Genomic DNA, 18,177 nt, shown 5'->3' on the forward strand with positions numbered 1-18,177 from the left:
CTTAGCCTTTAACCCACCCGGAGCAGCTGCAGCAGGTTTGAACTGGACATTTAGGCTGATAACTGGTTTATATAAACACTGACAGCCTGCAGGGTGTTTTCTGAACTGATCTGTGTTGTGAGAGAAATCACAATTTATAAGACATTTAGTTCTGACAGACACATTTTAATGGATAAGAGACATTCAATGTGTCCCGATGACTAAAATAAGATATTCAAGTGGAGCTGAAAATTTCTACTTGGAATTGGGGGAAAAAAAGACCTGAATAATGTCAAACACTTAAACTCCCACTTGGAAATTGTAAACTTTCAACAAGCTCAGAGCAGAAACTAGTAGGAGAATTTGAAGTTTTGGACAGCTCCAAAGAGTTAATCACTCAACATAATGTTTCTTAAATTATATTTCTTAATGATATAAGCTGCCACAGACAATCATTTTTGTAGTTGTAGTCAAAGGCGTTTCTAATAACCATATCTTATCGCTAAATGTTGAATCCTGCAGATTCATAACATGTATGTAGAAGTGACCTCTGTCGAAAAGAAATACTTTAGCAGCATATTTCTATCAATGTGTGAGAGGTGACAGCATTGTTTGTCATTTATCTGCAGATTTTCACAGGACTGACTGGTGGGCTGTATCTTGTTATCATGTGAGCACTAAAACCAGGAAATGGGACTCTCCCCAACTGGTAACTTTTCTATTCCCCAGCTGATCAGTGCAGCATGAGGTAAAGATAGATGATTCTATTATCTGAGTCGTTGCACCACAAAATAAGAACAGCTGTAATTTGAAATGTATGGAAGTGAAGTTCATAAATATTACTGACTTTACATCAGAGGTGTTCAGATACAGTCTGCGGTTTGCAGATTGTATCTGTATCTATTTGGATTGGTGGTGATAGAATAAAGGCTTTAGCTGAGTAAAACCACAAATTGTAATGTTTTCATACAATGTTACATTGTCAAAACATTATTAGCCTTTGACTGATGACTTGTGGTAGTGTTGTACTGAACATTTTTTGTTGCCATGATTTTCACTGGGTGTTACTCTGGATCTCCAGTGTGAAGTTGCCTAATTATTAGACAACAACACTCAATTGCTCAGATATCGCAACAGACCAAAAATTCTGGATTAAATAGACATTGAAGGATAGATCTAGTGAGAACAAACCAGGTCAGAATGTAATCTAGTAAATAAGTTGACATGGTGTACTGGAAATACCTCTAACCAAGTTACATAGTAACACAGAATGTCAAGGCTGCTGCTGTTTCTGTTTGAACTGTAACACATGCTGGACTTCAAACAGGTCTCACAGAAAATGGTCCTCGTCCTGATATCTTGTGTTTAGACTTTTTGTTTCCCCTCTGCGTCTTTAACACAACACCCCCTGTTGCCTGGACTGGGTTTGTTGTGTTGGCCGGGGTTTCTGTACCAGAAGGGAGCATCACAGGGGTCGTCTGGAGTCTGGACCGAGAGATGCCAGGAGTGTGGATGATTTACTGGGGATAACACTTAGAGAGTGCAATCAGGTTAGTGATCTCAGACACATGATATGAGCTGCAAAAATAGACCAACAATGCAGATTCACGTGAAAAGAATTACAACAAATGTCAATTTTTATTCCTCTCATTTGATTAAAATTCAAATGCTCACATAAACAGAACCATTTTAAGCTTCTTCTCTTTTTTTTAATCGGATTGTTATGACTTTCTATTCAGGGAGAAACAAAAACTTGTTATCTAAATATGTAAGAATCTTTTATGACATAGATCTAAATAAAGTGTTAAAATAATACATGGAAGTAGAACTTTGTGAACAGTATGTTCCTTCATCAATTCAAAGCAGGTAAAGCAGCTGATTTTTCTTCTTCTTTACAACAAAAAATACAAAACAGAAATAAAGAAACAAGAATTAATAAATAAATAAATAAAGCAGCTGATTATCCCTCCCAAAATAAGGCTCAGAGGCTTGAACAGGAGTGGATCAATGGTGTGGACTCTTTTTTTATGGTTTTACATCCTGGTTGCTATTAATTTACTCTGACAATGTACAGTATATACTCATAAGTTATATTCTGCATACAATAAATATTGGGTTATAAAGTTCTGTGCTGAGCCTTATTGTTCTCTTCATCATGATACAACATGTTGAAAGAGGACACAAATGCTCAACCACTTTAGTTTAAAGTACTTTACTCTTAATCAAGGTAAAACACAGGTTAACTCAACATATTCAAACTCAGTGTACTGAGCAACAATCAGAAACAAGGAGAGATACACAAACGGACCAGCAAAGACACAAGGACAGACTTGAGAGATTAAATACACTGGGAGGCAAGACACATCAGACAACGATGAGGGGAAAGGAGAGGAGAAGAAGGTCCCCTATCATGTAAGGTACTTTGTGGTGGGTATTTTTATTGTATGAAAATTGCTTTATAAATTAGGTTGGTTGGTTGATTTTCACACCAAGAGGATATTTAGGGTCACCATTTAGCCTCACATGTATGAATTTGAACTGAACATGAGGCGAGACCACGGCTTGCTCTCCAAGAACATGCAGTCAATGATGTAGGTGTGTTGGACTGACTGTCTCTCTGTGTCTGCCTTTTGATGGACTGGCGACCTGTACAGGGTTGTACCCTGCCTTGTGCCCCGGAGTTCGATAATGCAGCATTAAAGACGGATGGCACCTACATCTGGAAACGAGCAAGACGCTGGCAAAATATTACAGAACTGTGAAACATGTGCTTTTAGAGAGATGCTGTTACCAACTCACATACTGTGGACCGGTATAGGCACACACACACACACACACACACACACACACACACACACACACACACACACACACACACACACACACACACACACACACACCCACACTCACACGCACACTTATTTGTTTATTTATTTTCTTCACATGATGCATTTGTGAAGAAAGGAAAGATTCAGATAAAAAAGATTTGTTTAAAGGGTATCTCATATCAGGTGACATTTGCGAGATGAACCCTTTGATTAAAAAAAAAAAAAAAAAAAAAGCTTTATTGCGGCTCATTCAGCCAATAAAAGGTTTTCATTTTGAAGACTTCTCAGAAAAGCATACACTGGGTGCGCAGTGTCCCTATCAGTTTATCTCAGGGGAACAAAACACGTTTGTGTATTATTTGGCATTTATCAAAGATAAAAGAACATCCAGCCCAAAGATACAAGTTACAAAACTTGTGGTACGGTGTGTTTTATGTCATTGGGTCTTTAATGTCTGAAACAGGGACAGACTGGTCCCTCCTAACAGCCTGAAGCAAGGCAACTTTATCACTCCACTCACATTGTGAGCGGCATCTGCTGCACTGCGTCATGGTCTCTTATGACTTATTTATCTGCTCAGTTATTGCTCTCACGACATTCTTTGAATGCATCCATCTGCATGTTTTCCATGGTTTTAATGTATTTGCGCCATAAAAATCAGTTAGTTAATTACTTTTTCAGAACTTTAATATGGATAATCATCCCTTTTTTTCTACTTTGCTTATCCTTTCATGACAAATAGTGAATAAATTGCTAAATTTACAAATTCAGCCTTGAATGGGTCATGAAATCCATCGTGATGTTGAATAATGGATGTTTGTTTTTTTCTGCGTAAAACTTGCACAGACCACAAAGGAAAGGGGGATGGAGGAAATGTGAGCTAAGGAAGGAGGCAGGCCTTTCTTGGGGGACCGCGCCCCCCTTTTCTGATTATAAATGCTGCATGGATGCGTGCACAAAGCCCTTTCCAAACTCAGAAGAAGTACGCTGTAGTCGAGAAGAGTGGGCCGGTCACCGCTGCAATAATCATGGCACCAGCTGGATCAAAGAGGGTAGGTGATTGACGCACGCAGTCCGAGCGTAAAGTCGTGCGTAATGGATGCAAAAACAACTTTTTTGTGTTGCATGGACGAAGCAGTTCCATGTGCGCACTTTATTTTATTTATTTATTTTTTGCAAAAATGTAACTTTGCACATGACTTTGCATGCACTTTGCTTTGATTTTACTTCCGTTTAGGGCATTTTGGAGCGTCTGGATGCAGGAGAGGTGGTTATCGGCGACGGAGGCTTTGTCTTCGCCCTTGAGAAGAGAGGCTATGTCAAAGCTGGACCGTGGACACCTGAGGCTGCTGCTGAGCACCCAGAAGCTGGTGATTTTAAATTGTCTCTCATTTGCATATTGTTTGGGTTTGATTGTGTGAATTAACTAACCACCTGTTGTTCTCCTTCTTGCAGTGCGTCAGTTGCACCGGGAGTTCCTGAGGGCAGGCGCAAATGTCATGCAGACGTTCACTTTCTACGCAAGCGATGACAAACTTGAGAACAGGGGCCACACTCAGCGCTTCACCGTGAGTCTGTGGTTTTTAATCTGCCTGGCTGCAGCTGTTCCCGAATCTCATCTCCAATGTAATAAGGAGGCGGTGTTTCCCTGCTTGGCCCTCATGGTTGGCATCAAACCAGCCAACGCCTGAAAACGGCAACCATGTGATGTGGAAAGGTGCACCCACTTGCATTTAAATATCTCTCTCTCTCTCGCTGTCTACGCACCCTTTTGCAGGGACAGCAGATTAATGAAGCGGCTTGTGACCTGGCCAGGGAGGTGGCCAATGAAGGTGATGCTCTGGTGGCTGGAGGGGTGTCTCAGACCCCCTCATACCTCAGCTGCAAGAGTGAGAATGATGTCAAGACCATCTTCAAGAAACAGATTGATGTCTTCATGCAGAAGAATGTGGACTTCTTGATTGCAGAGGTGAGTAGTAAATGACAAATGTATTGTATGGCCCCCTCACTTTTTGAATGCAGAGATGAACGGGTCAAAATGTAAATCGATGACAAGATTACTTAAACTGTGGCAGATTTGCAACGATTCAGTGGTGCTTAATGGCAGGTATATCCGCCTCTTGTCAGAGGATGATTCACTCATTGCTTAAAATATCCACACATGCTGTTCTAGTACACGGCAATGTTTCAGGGTCCCACTTGAGCCTGGCTTGTTGGCATGCCGTTTCAAAAATAAAGAACTCATTTTTATTTGACATCAACGTTTACTCCTGTACCATCATCACGACATGAATTCACCTGGCTTGAAAGCATATTGGTGTTGCATGTTGCAGAGAATCACAATTATCATATTCCTTGATTTGGTAGGACTTAACATGACTTTTCATAAAGTTACAGGAATTTACGGTTTAATCATTTTATACCTCCAACTTCATTTCCCTTCAACTGTCACTGCAACAATGAAATGCCTCCTGCAACATGCTTGGTGTGCTTTCATCGTTATCTGTGATAACTGCAACGCAGTAATGTTGTGGAGGTTTAACGATGCTCTAGTCCCAGATGTTGGTGGATGCTTTCACCTACTTGATTAGCAGAAGTAATCCTATAACAGACTCTCACCTCGACTTGATGCAGTGAAGCCGTTCGCAAACGGTTGTATTTTACTGAAGTGGCAGACGGAAATATAAAAAAAAATTCATTTGACATTTAATGTATAATAATACATTCAACCTTTTTAAGACTTGATGCTACATTTGTGTGCCTCCATTTGGGACTGAATGTCATTAAATGGAGGCATCTTGTCCATTGTTGCTCTGAAGGGCAAAGTTCTCAAACACTACTCGACTCTCATTGGCTTGTCTCTTCAAAATAAACTTCTGTGGGCAAATATTTGTCTTTCTTCATTCTATAGCAGAGTTACTGAAGCTGTCACCCTGAGCACAGTCGAGGGCAACAAGTGCCAAATTACCAGACTTACTGTGGAGCTTTTAAATGAAACCTACATTAGATAATGAAAACCCATAAATAAAAGTTGACTAGGTTCAACAATTCAGGGTCCAAACAACCACTAAAAGCTCCCAGACTTTAACTCTGGGACCAGGACTGGATGAAATATCCCTAAATTCCACATCGTTTTGTCCGGTTAATCAATAACTGAGCTTCTCATTCATTTGATTGTTTAAGCCAAATTGGTCAAGTGTCTTCATGGCTTTCTTTTTTTTTTCCCAGTACTTTGAGCATGTGGAAGAGGCCGAGTGGGCGGTCCAGGTTTTGAAGATGACCGGAAAACCTGTGGCTGCCACTCTGTGCATCGGACCTGATGGAGACCTGAACGGAGTCAGCCCCGGAGACTGTGCCGTCAGACTCGTCAAAGCTGGTGCGACAAATTCTTCCTCCGGTCACTGTCCGACTATTTAAAGCCAGAGTCTACCCAATTTAATCTGTTTTTGAGTCAAGAAAAAAAAAATCAAAATTCATGCCAGATGCTTTGTGTTGGGGTTGATATTTGAAATGTATAATTATATAAGATGATACCCAAACAATTGTTTTAGGTAAAAGTTTGTTCATATACCAGGCGATTATGTGGGACATAGAACAAAACGTGACCTGTTACAAGAAACAAAGGGGAATAGAAATCCATAGCAAACTCCTGTTTTTTAATTCAGAGCAACGTAATATTATTGAGTTTGATAATTGAGCTTTTCTATTCAGGCAGCATGTTGCACAATCAAACATGGCCAATAAAACCCAAATTGCATAACTGCAGTGAGAAGTCCCAGTCTTCTCTGCTCACCCTGTAGCTCCCCCTTGTGGTCACTTTGGGCCACGACATAATTTATCACATTGAAAGTGGATGAGAAGAATTTACCAGAAACTCAAGGGTCATGCTGAACATCTTCAAACCCCAATTCCATTTTGCATCGTATCTGAATTCTTCTTTTCTGCTCTGCAGGAGCTCATATTGTGGGCGTCAACTGCCACTTTGACCCGGAGACCTGTGTGAAGACGGTGAAGATGATGAAGGAGGGAGTGGAGCGCGCCGGACTGAAGGCTCACTACATGAGCCAGCCTCTGGCTTACCACACTCCCGACTGCAACCGCCAGGGATTCATCGACCTGCCAGAGTTCCCCTTCAGTGCGTTTCCCATACGTTTTGAGGAATCTTGGGGCGTTGACAAAGATGTGGAAACCTCATGACCCTGTGGTGTGTGTGTGGTGTGACAGGTCTGGAGCCCAGGATCCTGAGCAGATGGGACATGCAGAAATATGCCCGTGAAGCCTACAACGTTGGCATCCGTTACATTGGCGGCTGCTGTGGCTTCGAGCCGTACCACACCCGTGCCTTGGCTGAGGAGCTGTCTGCTGAGCGGGGTTTCCTTCCTGCTGGCTCTGAGAAGCACGGTATCTGGGCGAGTGAGCTGAAGATGCACACCAAGCCGTGGGTCAGAGCGAGGTAGGCCTTTTGGATTCTACATTCACTGAATGTGTCTTTTGGAGGAAATGCTGAATGTGCTCCCCTCTGCAGGGCTCGTCGTGACTACTGGGAGAAGCTGAAGCCCGCCTCCGGCCGCCCCTACTGCCCCTCGATGGCCACCCCCGACAGCTGGGGGGTGACTAAAGGCCACGCTTACCTGATGCAGCAGAAGGAGGCCACCACGCAGGAGCAGCTGAAGGTTCTCTTCAACAAGGCCGACCAGTGCAACTGAGCCTCACCTCCGCTGACATTCCTTCACAAATTTACCTACCAAAAAATAACGCTAACGGTATTCCTGTCTCAAGGGCAATTTCCTTTTCCATTGGAAAGCTGGAATCGTACTCGCCTTTTTTTGAATTGGCCCTTTCTAGACTAAACCTGCAGCCTGCTTCAGTGAGATTGTAACTTTGACTCCAAAGCTCAAATGAGCAGCGGTGAATGCACCTAATGCCTTAAACACTCCAAAAGTGCCTGATGTTGTTTTGTTTGTGTCGCAAAAATAAAATGAGCCCGTAAGTGTACTAATTGTGTGTTTTTGCACTTCTTGAGTCATTTCAGTGTAAAAGCCATAACGGTCTCACAAATCTGACTTTGGAGCTACAGTTGCAAACACTTTTGACAGAGATCACGAGAAATGTGGGAGATACTTTATGATTAAAAATGTGGGGGGGGGGGGACTAAAATGGGTGTTTATTGATTCTGCTTCATATGAAACAAGTGTCGCACACTATAAAGAGCTCAAAATGCCTCTAATCAGCACAATGAGCTTTCATGACCAATAGAACTGACAGCCATTAATGTGATAAAGATTAGGAAATCAAGCTTGGTGGATTGCATTGATTGGGTAGTCTAAAGTGTGTGTGTGTGTGTGATATTTTGAGGCTCTACCTTAACTTTGACCAAATGCATGTCTCACTTGGATAAACTGAGACTGGACAAGGAAATCCTTCAGATTTTGCTTGATAAACAATTAAAAGCCATAAGATGCACAGCGTAAATTATATTTAAGTCTAACGTGATAAATTTACACTTTGTTCCAGGAAATTTAATATAAACTTTCTTTTCTGCTATTCTGTGTAATGGACGGTAGACTGACATAACAAAGCACTGCTGCCATCTAGTGGACAATTATAGTCGACACAAAATCGGCAATTATGTTTTGAAGCACATTAGGAAAAAGTTATGAGACTATACACTATAATAGCACGTGATCAACATTCATGTGAAGTCCAAGAAAAAAGATATGTGGTTCGCTTTCTTTTCTTTCCTTTTTTTTTTTTTTTTTTAAACAAATAAAAACCTGAAATGTGTTTCATGCAAAACGTATTCATATCCCCGGAGTGAAATACTCTGTAGAGCCCTCTTTGGCTTTTTGACACAAGACTCGTAAGCTTGTAAATGCGTTTAGAGAAATGTCAATTCCGATCTTTATCTTTTCTTTAATTTCCAAGAGATTTAGCAATGTAACTAAGGCTATGTCATAGACATCACTAAAACTGGTCAGATGAAGCGAGATTTGCACTTTAATTTGTGAGAAAATCACCTAAAATGGCACACTTAATGTGAATTATTATGTCAGTCTGACAAAAAAATCTCATCTATTGGGATATTTCCATACAGCTAAACAATCAGTCAATCCCTGCTGTATGTGTGGGACTCTTAACCCTGGAAGTCCAAAGGGAGCTTGGATTTCCTGTTTTTATTCAGCTGGGCTATTGTGCCCACTCGGTGAAGTGGAAATAGTAGGATGTGGTCTTCAGTCTACTGGCACAGTTTTTACAAAATGGAATGGCCGACCTTCATCTACTGAACCAGATTTGTGACTACTTTCAACAAGATTACAGTAGAGTCGCCACTAGATGTTTTCTTCAAAAAGTCGGCAACACATTTCTGTTTGTGCAGATGTATTCAAAATTAATAGCCTAACACGCTACCTGTCTTCACTGATGTTAATCCCAGTTATTGCAGGTGGGGGAAATGAAGAAAATAAAAGTTTATCATAAACAAATATATTTTCTTATCACTCGGTAAACATGGTGTAATATATTTGTTGATGTGTGTTCATAACTGTTTTCAGTTTTGACAAATGAGTTCTTCGTGACATGTGGAAACTATGTTAATACTTTCCTTTAAAATGTCTTGATGCAGATTTAATATTTATGTAGACTTTTTAAAGGCAAAATCATTTAACTATCTCTTGTCAGAATAGTATCCCACTGATACTGAGTTTATATATTGTGTGATTTAGGTGAAAGTTTTTAACACATCCTTTGTTAGTTTTCTCTTCTTGTTGTTCCTTAATCCAGTTATTTTTTTTGTTGTTGTTGTTGTTTTTTACAGTAGTGTTTCTTGATGGGAAGGATTTCATATAAGCCCCTTGGGCTTCTTTCCTCCCGCACAGATGGGTTATATTTCTTGTATGTTGTCTGTATTTATATTTTATATTTTATATTTTGTGCAACTTTTTAAAAATAAAAATCATCATCAGAAACAACAACAATACAACAACAATATGTAATAATAATAATAATATTATTATTATATTTATTATAATTTATTATTATTATTATTAGTAGTAGTAGTAGTAGTAGTAGTAGTAGTAGTATTATTAGTATTATTATTGTTGTTGAGTACGATGACGCTGCATAGAAGAAGCTGGATGATGATAATGATGCTGATAAACCGTATAAACTCCATGAAACGTTTTGTTTATGTTCAGTAACTTTTTGTCCTTGTCGACTTGCCATAACGCATCCGGCCATGAGCACGCCCTTTACGTGTTTGCGTCACGAATGTGCCCACGTGCGGATGTTTATGCTCCTCGTGCACGTCTGGGAGAAAAGGGACACGCAGATAGCGAGTGGTCACGGATAAAGGACAAAACGTGGAGGATGAATGACATATGATTTAACTTGACAATAAACTGATTGAAAGCGTAAACGAGTAATTTACGAGAATTTGTTTCGTGTCTTTTGGATTTTTGTTTTGTTTAAATGCTTTGCAATGAAAGTGATTGTTATGATGCTTTCAGGGTGCTTGGGAAAATGCACGCCTGAACGACTTTTGAAGCATGACGCTGTATTAACGTCAAACTGCTGATTTTATCGTCACATAATTCACAAACCTGCGAAAAATTACAAATCTTTTCTTTATTCATATAAGGGGTTCATAAAAGCAATTTAATGTGCATTTCGGGCCATGAATGCTACAGATATTAAGTATGTTCAGGAATAAAAAATTATATTATTGTCATCTTTCATGGTATTAGGTGAAAAGACTTGGTTCGTGAGGAAACATCCTAATAAAACAAGTTCATGGAAAAGATTAAAGTGGAAACAGGTAAAAGCCATCACAGTTTGCGGGACAGCAAGACACAGCATCTCTACAACTCTCAGTCAATCCCTTTTCACAACATACTTTCCTCTGATAAACTTTAAGGGGAAATCATGATAAAAAGAGAATAAGTGTGAATAGGATGATAAAAAAAATATTTTATTAATCTACACAGTTTTATAATCCAGTCTGTGGCGGGCCTTTTTTAAGTGGCAGAATTACAAAAATTGTCATTTAAATTAAAATCCTGTAATTTGGATGTCTGTGGATGTCAGCAGCCTAAACCAGCGTCCATTCAATTACAATTTTGCCATAAAACAAACCACACTGGGGAGATAAAGTTAGACCAGGACCTGTGAGGAAGGTCTCATCGAGTCGCACTAATTCCAAAATTGAGATTTTCAATTATCCCCCTGGCTCGTGAATGCATCGTGTGAAGGAGGGGGGGCGGCCGTTAAATCCCTCCCCGGATTTGACAAACGCGCACGCAGTCTGTGCTTGTAAACAGAGGCTCACACGTGACATCGCCGCGAGCCGAGCCGCATTGTCTGAACGCGGACAAAGAAGGAGCCACACGGCGCGAGCATCGGGGGCAGGTGAGCGGTCAGGTGTCATGGCAACCGACGTTATCGGCCACGCGACGAAGCCGCCTCGGTCGCAGCGCGGTGTCCGCGCGCCCCTGTCCGCCTGAACTTCTCCCATGTCCGCGGTGCCTCCGCCACAGTTCGCTGCGTCCTTGGCCGCTCGCACGCAGCTGGCAGCGGGCGAACAAAGCCTTTGTTTCGACAGCGAATTTCCGTGTTTCGTTATTTTGTCGCCGGTGCAGCGCTAAATAGTCAGTTGTTTAGATATATTTACGTGCTGTTGTGAGTAAACGTTAGCTGTTAGCCCCGACACGAGCAGCTCTTTTTTTTTTTTCTAAGTGCGCGTGTTTACGGGCTGGATGAGATGTCATTCACCATGGAGGATAACTTGGAGTCCGGATGGGTCTCCGTCCGGCCCAAAGTCTTCGACGAGAAAGAGAGACACAAATTCGTTTTTATCGTGGCCTGGAACGATATCGAGGGAAAGTTCGCCATAACCTGCCACAACAGGACGGTGCAGAGACGGAGCACCCTGCTGGACGTCGACGCCGCCGTCCCCGGTGCGCCCGCGGGGGAAAAATATGCCGGGAGTCCCGAGGCGGGTCGAGTCAGACCGCACTCCGTCCCGAAAGGAAAGTCCCCCGCTGGCGAGAATAAGGTGTTAAAACCCGGCTGCTCACAGACGTTTGTCAGCCACACGGTGGGGTCCTGGGATGTCGTGACCCCCAAGGTGGTGGACATGGAGATCCTGGACCCGGTGGATCTCCTGCTGTCCCCGGATGACGCCGACCCAGCGGACGGTGACCCCGGCGGCCGGGAGGACTTCAGCTGGGCCGGGCTGTTCTCCTTCCAGGACCTGCGGGCCGCCCACCTCCAGCTGAGCGCCGTCAACTCGGACCTGGAGCCGTGCCTGCCGCCGTTCCCGGAGGAGCAGTCCGGCGTGTGGACGGTGCTGTTCGGGGCCACCGGCGGGATGTCCCAGCGGGAGACGGACGCCCTGTGCTACCAGCTGCAGGTGTACCTGGGTCATGCCCTGGACACCTGCGGCTGGAAGATCCTCTCCCAGGTGCTGTTCACCGAGAGCGACGGCACGGAGGAGGAGTACTACGAGAGCCTGAGCGAGCTGCGGCAGAAAGGCTACGAGGAAGCCCTGGACCGGGCCAAGAGGCACATGCAAGAGGTGACACACACTCTGGGGTGGACATGCTGTGTGAGGTGGTGTTTTATAATCTACAGGTGCTATTACGACTTTTCTGGCTTTTTGTGGTCGTTTTTTTGTCCTCCAGATGTCATTTGTGGTAGTTTTAGGTGTAGTTGTGCTTCTTTTGTCATTGTTGTTATCAATTTTCACATGGTCATTGCTTTGTGGTCCTGTAACGCTCTTTATGGTTGTTGGATCTGTTTTTTACTTGGACACAAATTCTCTTTACAAAAAACAAAACTCTTCCAGCCGCTCATTGTTGTCAGTTTTGTAGGTTGACTAATAACAGTCACCGACTCAATATTCACAGGGGTATTTAACTTTACTAAATTAATAGTTGTACTATATAGTACATTAAATGCCAGATTGATTTGACAGCCGCAGGTGTCTGGATGTTGATGAAGGTAAATGAAGATACCAACAGTTTTGGTTTCATGAGTTCACTCTATAAGCTCTCATCATCAATCGTGACAATACTTCATATATGTCCAGTCTTGAAATGTAATATTATCACAGGTTTTTGTGTCACAAGTTGCTCAAGTGTCTAATTGGCCCTCAGCCAGCTTTCCATATGCTGCAGGTTCACAAGCTATCGTGAAGAATCACCAAGTTCACCAGTGGCTGAAGCTCTTGAAACTCTGAGAACAAGAACTGAGAGTAAACCAGAAGCGACACTAGCAGCCATTCAATGCACAGAAGTTGGAGCATCACTTGGGAGCAGTTCAGTAGATTCTTTTTCAGTGGACCTAAGAAAAAAGTTAAAAACAAAGACAAATGGGGGAAAAAATAATTTTGAAAAAAGAACAAAATAGCTTATGATAAGAACAATCCTAAACTTTGAAGTCATAAAAGACAAGCATAAACAAAAAATCTTGGATTTTTATTCAAACCTGCTGAACTTAGTCAGCTGAACGTTACACGTGAAGGCTGGTTTTAAGTTGGATGAGCGCAGCCTGGTGCATATAGTTTGGGAGCATAATTTAGCCTCATGGTCTGCTGCTTATTCTCCTCCCTCTTCCTTTGTCCCCCCCTCCTCCTCCTCCTCCTCCTGTGATCTACCATCTGTTGCTGCACGTTCACAGACCAGTAATATGATCTGCTCTGGCCAGACATCACACTCCAGTTGGCTGAGCGGTCTGAAGGGAGTTACACAGAAAGAAACTGGGAGAACAAATAGAGGTGGAGTTACAGAAGTGATGTGTCGTCACAGCTGCTGAGACTGTTTCAGTGTGATCCCGGGCAGCTGAGCAGGTATATTTAGCTGGACGAGCATGCCAGGAGCTGATATGCTTTAATTTGTGTGAGGGGTTAATGTGCTAAATGTTACCTGGCTGTTAAAGGAGATGGGTGAGGAAGCAGGAGCACATCCGTTTCTTCGGCGAAGGCTGGAGTAAAACAGACGCGATCACAGATGCTCGGTGGTTTTGAGAGGAGACGAACAAAGCCTTTGGGCAAAATCGTTCACCTCTGCCATTGTTTTGTTCAAGTGATTGAGGCACAAAAGCTCAAGGAGCTGTCTGAGGGCTTGGCCAACCAGGAACTAATTACTCAATAAGAGTGACATCTCACTTGTTTCTGACAGGGGAGGGGATGAATCTGTCATCCCATATGCTACATACAGCTGGACCTTTTTCTTTTTAATCTTTTGTAAGCTCTACTGATGATGTGTCCCAAAAGTTACATCCTTCCCATATCTGAGACACAGCTCCCACGCCACTCTCAAACATCAACGCAAATCTCATGTGACTACCATCTATTGGCACAAAGGACAGCTTGCCGTCAAGTCATGTGTTTCATGAATTTACTACCTCTTTTTTATTTTTTAAATCTATAAACCAGAAAGATGTAAGAAGAAACTGCATTTTATTACCTCAAAATGCAAATTAACATCTGGGGTTGTCTTATTGCATCAAATTGTTTTATCTGAATCATAATATATACCGATATCAGTTTTTGTTTCATGTTTGTAATTAGTAATTACAAGGATAAAAAAAGGAAGTTAAGTATTGTGACTGCATGTGCTTCTTATTTGGACTGAATCATCCAGCTGAGAACTAAATATAATTATCATAATACAAAACATGATGCATCAGCTTTCTATACTGCTCTATCCAACTGGAGGTCGTTGGTCTATTGCAGGACAAGCGTTAGAGAGACAGACTATCACACACCCGATTTAGAGTCGCAGAAAAGCCATGCTTGCAAAGGTACAACATGCAAGCTCTCTTAAAAGCTGAAATTTGAATTTAGAAATGTTATTTTTAAATTCTCTCAGAGAACATTGAACCTCAACGCAGACAGGTCCCGACGTGGATTTGAACTGGCCTCATATCATGGCTTCAAACTGTATTAAAGAGCCAGCTCCTGATCATCGTCATCAATCCATCATCAGCTTAGTTATTGCGATCTGTTTCTTGTGTTTTATTTTTAGACATTTTCTTTTTATATTTCTGCTGATGGTGCTTTGGTTTAACGCTTTACTTTGAGCTTGACGGACTCTGATTCAAATCCTGGTTTTGGCAGGAAGGGAATCTGGTATAAAAAAGTACTTAAGTCTATGTGGAAGGTGCAGTGATTTGCTGTGCCCAGTCCTGTAAAAGGGAGCAACAAAATACAAGCGAACTATATAACTGATAAGTACCCCACATTAAATGTAAACCACTTGAACTGAGACAACTACAATCCCCAAAGTACAACTCTTTCACACAGTGTGAACAGCAGGTGAGGTAATATTAACTTTGTTTTATTGGATTACAGGTGTTTTCCATTTGCTGGCCACTAAGTCCACTTTTAATAAACATTGACTGAAGGCGATGTAGCGTACATAATAACCAGAGTGCTTTCATGGCCTAAACACCTGATAGCTTGAAGTCTTGCTTGTGAATTGTGGTATTGAAGAGCTCTAACATAGATTCTGTGTAACTATTTGCAAAGGAAAATTGAATTGTTTACCAAGATCTTTCCAGCATACTTTTAAAAATGTCAGTGTGACATTTTCTTTCTGGGAAATTTGAGATTTTGGTGCCTAAACACACGATTTAATGCTGTATGAAATTTTAAAAATCATTCTTGTTGTCGTAGATAAACAGGCTGTCTTGACACGTCGGTGTGTTGCACACTCGCTATCACTGTTTTATTCTTATCACAGTTTAGCCACAAGATACAGCCTCAATCTCCAGAGTGTCATTTACCTGTGAAGCCAACAAATTATTTAGATTTTAGACATTGGTTCGCAAGCTGCAATGAGCGGGGGCTGCGACTACATGTTTGATTATTTACTCTAATGATTGTGTTAAAAGTCAAACTGACACATTCAACTGTTGAAGTACAATAAACCAGCACACATTATCAGTTTAATATTTGGACATGAGCTTCCCTGGTTTGGCAAATAATTCAAAAAGGTGGCATTTTGGTCGTTTTCAACGATGAACCAAAAGATAACTCGCTCTAGACATCTGCTGGGATGCATGAATACCTTCTAGAACTGAGCTGCGTTGTGGGCCGAATGCATTGCGATACATGTGGGATGATTGATGGTATTTCTGCCTGGTGAGAGTTCTCACAGAGCCTATAAAGCATTGAAATGAGTCAACATGGCAGCAGGAATTTCCCAGTTTGCACATAACAATTAGGATTTGCTGCGAGGATACTACAGAGTGTTTGTTATGCTCATTGTGTAGTTGCGGTCTTTGGTCTGCTGCGTTCAGACTCAGACAGTTGTGTGGCCGTTCCCTGCTACAGGAAAAAAGTAATGTTGTTCTCAATCAATTTAGTTTGCATTTGTGTAAGAGTAAGTCACTTCTGAAGCCCTCCACTTCTGTGTTTGGTCGATTGAACTGCATCCAAAGGCCTGTCCACACAAGAACGCCATTTCATGTAAATGCATCGTTCTTGGCCAGTCATCCACACTGTGCAGCGTTTTAGGAACCCGAAAACGGTTTAAAACCCCAGCTCGGATTTGATGTGTGGATGGGCAAAGATGGACATTTTGTGGAAAACGACAACAGAATTGTTGACGGGGCCTGAGTTAGTTTGCACTTGATTTTCAAACAGTCTTGCTCTCCTTGTTTGGATCCTCACCAGGACTTGGATTGTGGGTTTCACACCTACACAACTGGACCACATTGCAATTTGTTGAAATGGGACTGAACGTGACTGGTGTGAACACACCGTCTGACATTCAGGTGAGATGAAGAAAACCCCTGATGAGAAGAAAATACAGGAAGTGGAGGTATCTCTTTGACACGATCGAAATAAGTTTATTATTTCATGCAGACCACACCAGGTTGGAGTTGTTGGCCCCGTCATAACCCTTTTGCTCTGGGCCTCTCTCTGCTAAGTTTGCGTGTTCTCCCTGTGAATAAGCTTTGATTCTGCTGAGTACTCCAGTTTCCTTACACAGTCTAAAGACGTGCTTGTACCTCGGCTCAGATCTAACCTGACACAAGTTCAGGGATTGGATAGAAGCAGCATATTTAACATTGAACACACTTAAAATGTGGCCACTTCGTATTTTCCTGTTCTGTTTTAATCTTCTCTGGGGTTTAGTCATGCGTTTTAGCCTCGTGTCACTCAAACCACAGGTATAACATTTGATCACATCACGCTTAAACGCGTAAAAGGAACTTTATCTGTCACCCTTTTAACAAGGAAATGTGTCGATTCTCGTACCGGGTGACTGCCGAGCATTCAGATGTCATCTTGTGTGTTTGATGTGGCCTCTGTTATATTGAGCAAGTGCCCACAGTTTGTTTTGGTTCTAAAGCAGCTGACAAATGAGTTTACTCTGCTGCAGTCAGTCAGTGGGACAGTGTGTTTACACAAAACACTTTCAAACGAGTGGGTGCTGTCAGTGTTGTTATTTAAATTTTGTGTTTCATGTTTTTTTGGTAGCACTCAAACCCGTTTGTGTACACAACACATGCACATGTTGTAGCTGGCTTGATTCTGCCTGTGACACCTTTGAAGAAAAAAAACCAGTGACATTTTACAACCTTATGAAGCTTGACAAAGAGAAACCAAATGGTTTCTCTTGTGAATTTTCGTAAATTTTTCGGTTTTTGCGTCCCCCTGCCAGGCAGGCGTTTAAATGTAAAATGAAACGAAGGACCGCAGGTCGTCTGGATTTCATGCGGCATGTCAGTTGAATCATAGCTGCTGGACTCATTAAGTATTTTACTGCCTCTGAATTGCCTTCAGTTATTTTTTAACAAGCTTTTGAACGTCTGCTGAAATCACAGTTGAGGCGTGTTCGTCTTGTGTCGTATCTCAATGAAAAGGCCGGAGGAGGAATGATGGAGCAGGCTGACAGGAGCTGGTCCTGATGACAGGGCTGCAGCCGCTCTAATGTCGTTCTCATCACCAGGAATGTCCTGTAATTACACACTCACTGCATATTGGAGTGCTTTCTACAGACCCAGTGGCTAAGTTTAGCACATACAATGCAACTCACAGTTTTTATGGATTTGAAATGCAACTTGATTTCTGGATAGTGAGCAAAACCCATCTTCTTTTCAATACAAGCATTAGTGCCACTGCCTCTATCATTGGCAAGTTAATCATCGTTGACTTACTTCTTTTGTCTAAACCAGGGGTGCCCAAGTTCGGTCCTGGAGGGCCGGTGTCCTGCATGTTTTAGCTCTCTCCCTGTTTCAGCTTACCTGAATCTAATGATGATGTCATCACCAAGGTTGTGAAAAAGCTCAATAAAGGGCCCCTCATTGCAATCAGGAGAGAGCTAAAACATGCAGGACTCCGGCCCTCCAGGGCCGAGTTTGG

General features: G+C 42.1%; 2 protein-coding genes across 3 annotated transcripts in view; both read left to right on the plus strand.

The window, feature by feature from the left end:
* The first annotated feature begins 1,428 nt into the window (after positions 1–1,428).
* On the plus strand, positions 1,429–7,802 carry bhmt (betaine-homocysteine methyltransferase). Its single transcript, XM_080476517.1, has 9 exons — positions 1,429–1,529; positions 3,654–3,859; positions 4,045–4,177; positions 4,263–4,375; positions 4,585–4,776; positions 6,036–6,183; positions 6,760–6,942; positions 7,032–7,260; positions 7,333–7,802. Exons 2-9 carry the CDS (start codon positions 3,755–3,757, stop codon positions 7,511–7,513), a joined length of 1,284 nt encoding a protein of 427 aa, XP_080332643.1. The 5' UTR covers positions 1,429–1,529; positions 3,654–3,754; the 3' UTR covers positions 7,514–7,802.
* A 3,295-nt stretch (positions 7,803–11,097) lies between these two features.
* The window catches only part of jmy (junction mediating and regulatory protein, p53 cofactor), a 31,045-nt gene continuing 23,965 nt past the window's right edge, over positions 11,098–18,177 (plus strand). For both annotated transcript variants that reach the window (XM_080477139.1, XM_080477140.1), the window contains exon 1: positions 11,098–12,378. In XM_080477139.1, coding sequence (XP_080333265.1) covers positions 11,563–12,378 — 816 coding nt within the window. In that variant the 5' untranslated portion in view covers positions 11,098–11,562. The remainder of the gene's footprint in view (positions 12,379–18,177) is intronic.

This window comes from Lipophrys pholis (genome assembly GCF_963383615.2).
Source record: "Lipophrys pholis genome assembly, chromosome: 12".
Taxonomy (NCBI): Eukaryota; Metazoa; Chordata; class Actinopteri; order Blenniiformes; family Blenniidae; genus Lipophrys; species Lipophrys pholis.

Excerpts from the sequence above, each read along its gene's own strand:
- bhmt (XM_080476517.1), top strand. The coding sequence starts at position 3,755 with ATGCGTGCACAAAGCCCTTTCCAAACTCAGAAGAAGTACGCTGTAGTC. Across the intron at positions 6,943-7,031 it reads CCTGCCAGAGTTCCCCTTCA|GTCTGGAGCCCAGGATCCTG; the intron begins GTGCGTTTCCCA and ends GTGGTGTGACAG. Across the intron at positions 7,261-7,332 it reads AAGCCGTGGGTCAGAGCGAG|GGCTCGTCGTGACTACTGGG; the intron begins GTAGGCCTTTTG and ends TCCCCTCTGCAG.